The sequence below is a fragment of the Rhinolophus ferrumequinum genome, chromosome 2, assembly GCF_004115265.2.
Source record: "Rhinolophus ferrumequinum isolate MPI-CBG mRhiFer1 chromosome 2, mRhiFer1_v1.p, whole genome shotgun sequence".
Taxonomy (NCBI): domain Eukaryota; kingdom Metazoa; phylum Chordata; class Mammalia; order Chiroptera; family Rhinolophidae; genus Rhinolophus; species Rhinolophus ferrumequinum.
The window spans coordinates 14,805,662-14,817,810 of NC_046285.1; the positions used below are offsets into that span (position 1 = coordinate 14,805,662).

The 12,149-nt window shown below is 34.5% G+C and overlaps 1 protein-coding gene across 1 annotated transcript in view; it reads right to left on the minus strand.

The window, feature by feature from the left end:
* The window catches only part of ROBO1 (roundabout guidance receptor 1), a 1,107,232-nt gene that overhangs the window by 110,474 nt on the left and 984,609 nt on the right, over positions 1 to 12,149 (minus strand). The window contains exons 6-7 of the mRNA XM_033132830.1: positions 1,380 to 1,500; positions 884 to 1,022 (exon numbers count right to left, since the gene is read on the minus strand). Coding sequence (XP_032988721.1) covers positions 884 to 1,022; positions 1,380 to 1,500 — 260 coding nt within the window. The remainder of the gene's footprint in view (positions 1 to 883; positions 1,023 to 1,379; positions 1,501 to 12,149) is intronic.

Here is a 12,149-nt window from a genome sequence, read left to right on the forward strand (position 1 = left end):
TAGACGTGCGAAACTTTCCACCATTCAGAACATGTTCTTTCTCAGATTTGCATGTTGTGATGCCTCTTTCCTTAGAATACTCTTCTCCTCTTTCTTGCTTATCAAATCAATACATATTTTTTCAAGGCATTGCTCACATATCACTTCCCTTTGAGAAGTCCCTCTTGATTCCCTGTTCCCACAGGTCTCCCTTTATGTGACCAAAGGTTGTGCTGCTTTATTCTGTATCTATCCACACATGCCTCCTTCTGTGAGCTCCTTGAGAGCGGAAAGTATGTCTAAAGTGTGTCTAAGCCACTGCTCTAATCCCAACACCTAGCAGGGTCAACACATGCATGCTGAACGAATAGACACACTGGCAAAGACAGCCTAAAGACAGTGTCTGAAAGCTTCATTTCATTGCTCATTCCCTAAGGCTGGAAGTGTATCTCTGCTCCTAGCCAATTTAAGGACTTGACAGATATCAACAAACTCTGACCTCTTCTACTAGTCCCTGGGGATGCTGTAGCTAAGGAAAGGAAGCCCGCTTTTTAATTGGTTCATAGCCATAATTTTAATGTGGTATCTCTCTTCCTTTCTCTACCAACCCCCATATAAAAAAAAATGGTATTAACTGTGGTCTGGTTGAACAAAAGAAAATCCTTTTTTAGGGAATATCACATTTTACAAGGGCCGGCCAGGGTCATGAGTGTATAATTGTTATCTGAAACACTCAGAGAAAGCATAACCACCTCCTGATTCTAATTACCTTTAGTACTGTGTCTGGCCCCTGATCAGAAGTCTAGAATAGACTATTTTAATGACACATATGTGAACAGTGGTCTGAAGAGAACTGTAGACAATTCTGAGGGGATTCATCACATCACCAAATTCTGATCTATACCTGGATTTGGGCAGTTCTCCATCATCTTTCCTCCATCGTACCGTAGGCACAGGGTCGCCTCGGGCCTCACATTTAAATTCCGCACTGTCATCCACAGTTACTGCCAAGTTACTGGGTCTCTTCACAAATGATGGTCTCTCTACAAGTAGAAAAAGCCATCTCAAGAAAAAATAAAGATGAACCAACTAAAAATGATTTTCAATGTTCAATCAAAACAGATTTATCATTTAAAATACTACTTAGAAAATTATTCCATAGTTCCTGACTTCTGAAAGCTCTTCCCTGGGTTTAATGTTTTCTCCTAGTTTTCCTCCCACGTCTTGGCTGCTCTGTCTCAGGCTGCTTTACTGATTCCTTCTCTGCTCTTCCCACCTCCTCACCCCCCAAATGTTGGTTAACCTTCTAGAAAGATCATTTCTTCCTCCCCTGTATAAAGATACTAAATAATAATAGGAAACAAGCTTTATAGCAAGCAGATTAGCAAAATGGCACTTACCTAAGACAGTTAGCTCTGCTACTTCACTCTCACGTTCCCCAACCATGTTGGTACCAACGCAAACATATTTTCCAGCATCACTTTTGCGAGTGTAAGTAATCATGAGCTTTCCTCCTCGTATCTTAAAATAAATAAATAAATAAATAAAAAATTCACATGCATACCAGTAAAATTGCTTTAGCTATGTTTACGTGACAGGTCTTCCTAAGTGAAGTCTACTTTCTAAGTCAACTTTCTAAGTATACAAACAAAGAATAATTATATCACAAAGTTGATGTGTAGTATTTGTTATATTTATAGGCAGTGACTTTAAACATAATTTATTCCAGTACGGAAGAGGCAAATATTTCTACTTACCTACATTCCACATAGAGTTATTATATTCTATATAACTAGAAATTTGTTTCCAAACTGGCCAAGTTCTTTCATGTTATTTAGTTAAATAAGAACCACCCCCCCAAATAAATGAATAATTTAGTTAGCGAGTGAAAAAAAGAAAAAGGAAATTCTTAATACCACATGATTATAATTAATATGTAAATAGATATTAGCTACAAGTAGCTATGTAATATGTAATACAATACATATTAGCTAGTATTATAAGATGTGGAAATCAAAATGTCTCTAATTACTTAATTTGCCAGAATTACGTTAAGGGAATATATCGTAATTGCCAAAACACTGAAGAACCTGACATGTCCTAAAAAATATAGGCGTTGCTGCTGCCCAGTAAGTTTCTTGGGGACTTAGGAGGCAGAGTCTGAAAGACCCCAACAAATCATCTGGAAATTCATTCTGGTACATTCTTGAACATATAAGTATTTGAAGAATTAATTATAAACGTAAGCAGACTCCCAGCACAATATGTAGGCTGAAGCTAGCCATGGATTGAGATTGGAAAGTGAAAACATTAACTATCTTTACTTAAGTTAATATGCTTTTGGTGGCAATTGAGTCCAATTGCCCATGAATAGCTATAATGCTCTTAACCTTACAAAGTTTTGTCAAGAGTAAGTTCCAGAATGTTTCTTCATGGGGGTTTTGACCTCACAGTAATTCTGTACGGTGCATCAACTAAACGGAGGAAAAAGAAAAAAAGAAAACAGGAAGGAAACGAGAGGAGGTGGGAGGGATCCATCCAAACAGAATTATTTTTCATATACTAGGAGTTTATTGAAACTGTTACTTTATAAAGGTGAGGCCATACTCTTTCGGAATGCTTACCTGGCCTTATTTCAATCCAGACACCCAAACTAGATATTATGATGAAGTCTTTATGTATTTGAGCAAAAGAAATATTAACAGAGTAGTTTTAATTTCTGTGGCTTTAGAACTTGATATTGTTTGACTTAGAAAATGATCACGATTCTCTAGGTACTATAATAAAAACCATCCAGGGACTTTTATTTGTATCGTTCATGACTCTATCCCTCATACCGAGAGTTATGACTGCACATGGTAGTCACGCAAAAAATTTTTGTTGAATGTGAACTGCTTTTATAGACAAAATCTAGTCTGTTATCAAATGGAGCATTTCTATAAAGGTTTATAGCAGTTACAAGATATACTAATAATAGTTTCATTGGTTTCATACATACTAACCTAAATTTTCGAACAGAATACTACAAAGAAACGAATGTCACCTGCAAAACAAATGTCCCCTGTTAACTTCCAAAAGTTAACTACCGTCAATACTTTGTGATCATTCTTCTTTCCTCTCTCCTCCCCTCTCCCCGCAATATATGGATATAAATAAAGTAGAATCATGTGATATATGCTCCTCTGGAAGTTGAATTTTCAACTCAGCAATATATTGAGGCTATTTTTACATTTTACATGTCGAAGACACTGTATGTAGAGGCTCAGTATCAATGTCAATGACTACAGAGTATTCCACCATAAAATATGAATTTACTATATTTTAACGAAACTATTTCCTTATTGATAAAGTATTTAGTAAAGTTTAAAGTATTTCATTTTTCCCTCTTATAAGCAGCACTAAAATCTGCATCCTTTTGCATATATCTCTTCTCACATGTGCAATGATCTTATAAGGTCTCAAAGTGGGTTTCTTAAATCAATGTATACCCAACCTTAAGGCTATTGGTTCACAGTGCTAACTATTTTATGTTTTATAAAGTTGCTTTTGCGTGAATATATCATTTAAATTTTGGTCTTTACCATAACCCTCCTGTAAGAGTGTATGGGGAAAGTGTTATAACTTCATTTTTCACACAGCAGCTCAGAAAAGTATAATCTTGCTTCCCACATACCTTTGCTACACTCATCATCACAATATGTTTTAATTATGCCTTTAATATCAGAATTCCTCCCTGACTGTGAACTCAGAGGCAGAGAAGTATATCTCACACCTCTTTATATTTCCGGGACCTGTCACAATGCCCCGTATATAGTAAATACTTTTGTGTAAGGAAAGTGACTTGCCCAATGTCACACAGCAATTTGGAACAGAGATAAGATTTTAAGCAAAATAAGTGTGTTTGGCTACATGAGATGCATAAATGACAAAAAAAAAAAAAAAAAGCTTCGCCCAGAGCTCTGTTATCATAATTGCTGTTTAATAAACTTGAGTTTAATAAACTTGAGTTCTTGAGGTTCAGAAAATTTGAGTATCAATAATAATCAAGATACTTCTAAGAAGATTCGTTGTAACCTTTCACCATGTATTTATTTTGAAACACTCACGTAAACATTTCCAAAATCTTATGGAAACAAAACAATTCCAGCAGAAAAGAAGGTGATATATTCTATTCCTGATACGGAAGTTAAGTGACGTCAGATGTGGTTCTATATGTTCCTTTATCGGTTCTCTAACTTAGGACAAGATATTGTCTCTTCCTGTGCCTCAGAAGCTAACCTTAAATGTTCTTGTATATTTAGATGGTCAGTTAATTTCTGAATGGATTGCACATTAATAAATAACAGCTATAGCAAAATAAGAGAAAATAAATACATGCTTTAATATTCTGTTTTGTTCTAAAAGCTGTCAATGATTTACATCTACAATAAAATATAAGGCTTTAAGAATAATTTTAAAAGATACTCAAATATGTAGAAAAATAAGAATTGAACCATGACAAAACAGAAATAATTTTCAACAGTACAGTTTTCTGTTTACAGTTTCAGTATAACATAGTACTGATTTACTTTTACAAATCTTAAGTACTTGGGAATGTAGAGTTTTAAATCAACTTGCTTATGCACACGTGGGACACCAGTTAACATTATATATTACAGTCCAATGCTGTTATATTTTAAAAGAATCTGTATAATGGAGAAGGAGGGGAATTTAGTTAACAAGAGTTATGAGGAGACTGCCAGGAGATTCTCAGACATGGAAAAATTCCAATGTTGAGATGAATGGGAGGAAACAATAACTGAGGTGAACTAAAAATTCAAAGAAAGCTATAAAGTCCTAAAGAGTAGGTTGTACACACCCTGTTATTATAGCCTCAAGTATGTATTATACTTGGCTTATCTTGGAAGCATTTTCTAACTCAATCTACCAGGAGACTTATGCTATGTGAATGCATAGTTATGTTTTGGCTCTAAATATAAATAGAAAAATTATGATTGTCTCATACAAATTTATTTTACATACTTCTCCGCTACATCACATCTAATGTTCAAATTAAAAGTAACTCACCAGGCATTTTACAGAATGTTTTCTCTGCCCTTTGTAAGTAAACAAACTATAACTGCATGGACCACTATGGCAATTTTTTTCTGCAAGAAAACATTTTTAATGAATCAGGCATCTCGAGAAGCTTTTTTCATTAGTATCATAATATGACTAAAAGCATATGTTTCTCGGTGCTGTTTCCTCATATATAATTTCTGAATCAGTGAAAAACAATTAATATATTAGGCCTGAAAATAAAAATTAAACTTAGGAAACATTTTAATGAGAAAATGCGTGGGGTTTTTTTGTAACAACAGCATAGATATAAATCATTCATGGTTAAGTAAAATCAGCTAAATTGTACCTTTGTTTTTCCACTCAAAGTATTCTCTACCAACATTATCTAGGTTGGAACCAAACTCAAAATCAAAATATTTACACTAAAAAAATATATATTTCTAAATCCCAGATAATCTTTTAAGTGATCAGAAGTAGATATTCTACACTGGAAAGCATGGACCCTGGAGTCAGACTGCCTGTCAGTATATATGTGTGGCTTTAGGCAAGGTATTAACTCCTCTGTACCTCTGTTTTTCATCTCTAAAATGGGAATACCACTAAAACACATCTCAAGGATGTTATGAGGATTACATGAGATAAATCACATAAAGCACTTAGAAAAATGCCTACACATTATAATTACATATGACACATGAATTTAATGATATAATAGGTATTTGGCTAATCAAAAACAAGATTTCTTTGTTAGGCTACATCCAGAAGCTTTTCGTTTAAAGTATTACTAACACATGTTCCATTGATTTTGTCAGAAAAAAAAATGTGTATTTTCACCAATACAGCAAAGGCTTAGAAGCAAGTAGTAATTCTTAGGCTGAATATGTTTTTTTCATTTCCTCCAAAACAGTGCTTCTCTAAGGGGGCAATCCCTCTCCCTCTCCCAGGAGATATTTGGCAAGGATATTTTTGGTTGACACTAGTGGGAGCAGGGGAGAGTGTGCTACTGACACCTAGTGGGTTCAGGCCAGGGAGGAAGGAGGGTGCTAAATTGCCTCCAATGCACAGGAGTCCTCCACAATAAAGAATTATCACACCTAAGTGTCAACAGCAGAGCTGAGGTTGAGAAAGTTTGTTCTCAAGACCTGGCCCTGACCTAAGGATAAGTGCTTGATTAAAATGACAAAAGGGAGGAGGGGTTAAAATTATGCAAAACAATAAATGTCTCTTTTATTTGGGAAACCGTTGCCTCATCTTCCTCCCAGATTGGTATCGTTACCAGCACACACCTTCCACCCTATCAATAAGACAATTTCATTATAAAATACTACATTCCATTCTCTACTTACTGGCAATAATGATTAAGGATCCCAAAGTAGATGTTACAACTTAAATGGAAGACTGGAAACAAGCCTCACTATACCTGGGAAAACTTACTTCCTCAGAGATTATAGAGGCAGAAATTGACCAAAAAATAATAATAATAATAATAATAAAATAAAAATAAATAAGGCAAATGAAGAAATAAAAAAAAAGTCGATGAAAATGATAAGTTTTCAATTTCTACAAATTCAAATTGATTTTGGCATTATTCCAATGACTGAATTGAAACAAAGCTAATCAAAAGCCATAATTATATTCTCTATGGTCACAAATGTGTACTGCATGGTGGCTTGTTCTTTTCAATAAACAAAAGAAACGGGAAAAAAAACGTACTATGACCCTACTTTCAAGCAATACACACTATTAACAATCATATATTTTGTTGAGTCAGATAAAAATATTGATTGTAAAGGGTAACTTTATCCATTTTAAATCTTACTGCCCCTTTGGAAACCAAAAATGGACGTTTCCTCTCTCTACATAGAAAGAAAAAATATGTCTAACATACACAAAATACTATAAATGTGAAAACATCATTATTTAAAACAAGCTAAGAAATATTCTTGGCAGGTCTCTTCCTGCAGCTGGATCCGACAGCCAAATTGTAAACCTATCAAAAACGAGTTTGTATAATGAACAGACACAACGTTAAACACTGCACTGCAGCAGCACTATTTCAATTAACATAATCCCGGTAGTGGAGAAGCAGAATGTGTTAAACTTTCATACAATATGCTGGCATCTAGCCTGTGTCAAAAATCCACAGCAGAGGTCCCTACTTCCTCATTACCATTTACCTTAACAGCCCACAGTGGTAAACCACATTAGAAGCCACATTTCCATAAGCTCTAGACAGTGCTTAAAGGGGGGTCTGGACTATCTACATACTTGATGAAAACAAAACAAAACAAAGATCCCAGTGGTCTTGCTCCTTTTTGGGAAGGAGACAGAGGAGGAGAAAAGAGAAGAAGGTGGTAAAGAATTTTAAACTTTCAAATATTTTACACTTCATATTTTTCTTGGCAACAGACTCTGATTTCAAAAAAATGTTTCAGAGACATAAAGGTATGGGACACCTCAATGTATTTGATATATAGGCTTCTTATATACTAGCATTTTCCCTTTAAGGACCTGTAAACGATTATTTTCCTTAGGCGTAAAAAGTCTTCTCTCCTAATACTTAAAAAGAATTTTTCTGCAGCAGTTGAAAATCCCTTTCTAGATGCTTTCATCTCCTTTATTTGAATTGTTTACTGAGTAACAAGATAATATATAGAACAATCAGCTATAAGATGTAGCTTTTCAGTCAAAAGTGAAGAGATTCATTTTATATTTCTGGTAAGCATGAAAAAAATTACAATCAGAATTCCTATTTCCAGAATACAAGAAGAAAAACGTTTTCTTTATTCCTTTGCACACTAACAAGCATGCTTTCCTTCCAAACAGTAAATGAAGTAAACTTTTTGTCTGGTTATTCTATGGAGTATACAGCTTACCATGCAATCAGTTCTTAAAATCAGAAATAAAGATGAACTTAAAATGAACTCCTTGGTATGTCTTCATTTTCTACCCTAAAGCAAGTCAGATGATTTGCAGTATCTGTTATACAGGAATTTTTTTCAGGCATCACCCCACAATGTTATCCATACACCTCTAGGTTAACATACTAAACCAACTGGGGCTAATTAACTAGTTTGGCTACACAAAATCTTTTCTGCTTTTAATTACATTAACCTAATGTGACTTGAATGCAGCAGACCAAAAACGAAACCACTAATTATATTAAGGGCTTCAAAGATGATTTCAGATTGCTAACCACCAAACTGTCACATAATTTATCTCATTTCCTTGAACAGATTTTGCAATCAAAATCTGTGTTCCTTACTAGAAATACTATTTTAAAAGTACATCATAACAAAGAATTAAAAGAATACTGATTTAGAATGCTAAAAGATAAATATGTTATATATTATATACATAGATGTCACCATACCAATGAGAAACTGAAGTACTTAATTTTTACAATTTTCTAAAAGATTAAAGGTTCAGAAACATTTATGTATGGTAACCCTGTTTGATAAGCAGGGTTAACATGATGAGTATAATTTTTAGAGCAGGAGAATTCTGAAATTATGTTTTTCTGAAAAACTTGATTCTTTACCACTGTGTCATACTATTTTGCAAACTAAATGAGATGAGAGGTTTTGATTTATAGCCTAGAGTATCATTCTTAAACAATTCAGTACTAACTCTCTTTGGCCAGAATACCTCTTCATAGCAGTGCTGTCAATTCTGCCTGGATCTTTGACCTACAGAACAGATATCAAGCTGTTGTGAACTAGAGGAGAAGTATTTTGCATGGGTTTAAGACTTCTTAATGACAATGAGATGCAGGTACCCCAGATGGCCAGTCATAGATCCCAGACATTCTCCTTGGTGAAATAAACTGCAGTGCAGTTTGGGATGGTCCCTAAGGACTCCTTTCAACAGGGACATGTAAGAAAGAGTCACAATAACAGCTTTTATTTCTTTAAAGTTTATCATTAATTCAACAACAACAAAAATAAACCAAAACAAGTATCTTGTTTGAGAGGGAGAAAGTGAAATACTACCCATTACTTTACGATCTGGCTACAAGAGTGTTATCAATTTTTAATGTAAACAATTCAGATTAACGCATGCCTTCTAACATACCCTTGTATCCTTTAAAAACAACCATGCTTTATTGCATTCTAAATTAAACAAAACCACTAGTAGTAATATAATTATTTGGTACAAATGATAGACAAAGGATTAAATACACGTCTCATAGAAATCTAAAAAAAATTATAACCAAGTAAAAGACAATTCTTATAGTTCAAATCTTACATAATAGCAAAGAAATTACAGCATTTTTTATTTAGCAATATTTTTTGCTCACACCCCCAGGTAAGTAGTTCAATAAGAATTGTTAACAGAGAAGCCATGTCTAGAATTAAATAATTTCTGTTTTTTACTAATTATGGTTTAATATCACAAGTACTTCATATTTCTGAATATACACATTAATAATTTTGTTGTTCTTTCATTCTTTGGAACCTAAATTTTAAAGTACTTGGTAATCAGATAAAAATTTAAATTTTTGATAAATTTTTGGTATCAAAAATCATTGATGTAAAAAAATTTATATCTACTACTTTAGTCACCAGCAATACTTTTTTTAAGAACAGATTTCAAGAAATTAATTTTTTATTCTTTATTTGTATTAATCTTGTGAAACAAAAGTAATGTTTTTAATATCACATATCCATGACCATATGATTTCATATTTTGTAAGTCTCAAACTTAAGTTTTATTTTAGATAAAGATATAAACAATAAACTGGGGTCAGCAAAATCACAGTTCTTCCTCCTGACTAACGATGTTTATTAGTAGTTCTACTTTTCTTAAAGGCTACTATCACTCAGGTAAGTCTTTGAAAAATTTTTACCTCTGCCTATTCCTATTTCATTCTGCTTCACAGAGATCTTAAATTGAGAAAGGAAAAAAGGAGGAGGAGGAAAGAGGAAGAGAAGGAAAAGGGAGGAAGAAGAGGAGGGTGGAGGGAGAAAGGAGAAGGGAGAGGGAGGAGGAGGAGAAAGAAGAAATGAATTGTTTTAACTATTATCCACTCAAGTCTTTCGATTATACATGATCTGCTTTGGAATTGCTCATCCAAAGGCTGTTGCTTAAAGCTGCCATGTACTCTCACCAGGTCAATATGGACTTGTGAAACAAAATGAGAGTGGCTGTACCCCAAAGAAGGGTTCAACTAACAAAAACAGATTATACGCTAATATTTCCTTTTTCTTTTTTACTATAGATTACAAAAAAAATGAATTTAGTTAAACTTCAATCATATTGTAAAGAGTTTTCACCAGGATGTTACTAATTCATTTATTTGTCCATTCTTATGCAAAGTTCATTTCTATTCTTAGAACCTACTTCAAGTGTAAATAATTTCTTGAGATTTGCAAAAGAAGAGAGGATGGGAGGAAGGAAGAAAAGGAGAGAAAGAAAGAAAAAAGAAAGAAAAAAATCGGAAACAAAAGGATGCCCAGGTAATACATATTCATCGTAAAGAAAGAATGAAAATGTAAACTTGAAAGCAATAAAATGACCATTCTGCATTTTACTTGGTGACATTAAAAGGGACAGCATTACAAGAAAACCATAACTTGTTGCAGGTCTTTCAGAGGTTCTCTTAGGAGTGGAACTGAGAGGCACAATTGGCAATCAGGGTCTCTCCACTGGTGTTCCATGTTGCTTTGGGTTACATGCATACAAAGAACGTGATCCAATTTCATTTGTTTGCTGGTACACTTTACAATACCAGTTAAAAACCAACACGATTTCATCCAGGAGTTTAAACACACTTGATCATCAGAGAGAAGCAACAAGAGACTCTTGCAGAAATAGCAATTATCCCAGTGGAACACGTGGCTCCCTCCACAGCTTGGTGAGCTGCCAGCTGAGAACACAGGTCTGAGAGAACTGATGCTCAGGTCCATGGCAGCTGCACTTCTGCTCTTTCCATTTCTCCTACTAAACTTCTCATTTTTACCTCGTAGCAATTTATAAATTGGTAGTTGGCTGTTTGCTGCTGCGGCAGAGGCATACCTATGATAATTTGATTATAGACTACATTGAGATGAGCGGTATTGCTAATTGCAGGTAAGTGGGAGCCACCCTGCAGAGACATAGTTAAAGAAAGAGGATGATTTTCTTTGTGAAGGTATAAATTATTACCTTTCTGTCTATCTAGTTTATATCACCAGAGGACCTTTTCATGAATCCCAATTTTAACAAGGAACAATAGAAAGAACAGTCTCCTGAAAACACACCTATTTTGCTGGCTTATGTGTGACTCGACGTCCCTAGGAAGACATGGATTTGGCTGATTCTCCTGGACGCCCATGTTGTAGAGCCAGTCAGTTCTGTAACCTAAAGCAATCATCCAGGAAAGCCCTCTCTAATATATTGTTTTCCAAACCAGGGGCAGACTGCTGAGTGCTGGGGAAATGGGGAGCAGATGAAACAGTGGACACTTTTTGCTGACTCCCCCAGGTGTCTGGTTCCCAAGTCATTAACATCAGAACCTAAAAGTGAATCCTATAAAAAGGAAGCAATATAAAGAGTGGTTTGGGAAGAAAAGAGCCTTTGCTATCTATCTCCTAAAAGTAAGAAAGTTGATTGATTTTTTTTATCTCTATGACAATTCTAGGTCTGACAGGGTAGTACTCTGCATGCATATGAAAAATTAATTTAGTTCATAGCTATTAAAGTTAATGTATTAGTTCCTTCACAGGTCTCATGAAACAATGTCCTACTGTTTTAAAGGTAAAAACAAAGCCTTATGGGCAATTTTCATTTCCTGCAGAACCAGGTTTGCTTTTTATCACCTCGTCCAACCATCTGGCTATAATTCTGAATTTACATACAGTCAGCGTTAGGACAGACTGAAATAAAAATCTATGGAGGAATTATGACTATACCTTAGAAATAAAGATGATAAATGCTCATAGTATTTGAGGGGAGAAAGGCTCATTTTCAAACACTTGGCTCCTTCAAGTTACAAGTACACCAGCTGAAAATACTTCTCAAACAGTAAATCCCTTTTTCTCTCCATGGATTCTTATGCTTGGTTCTTCTCTGTAGTTTTGATCCAGCAGGAGAAATTTTCTCACCACCAAATGCCTTACTAAGATAAT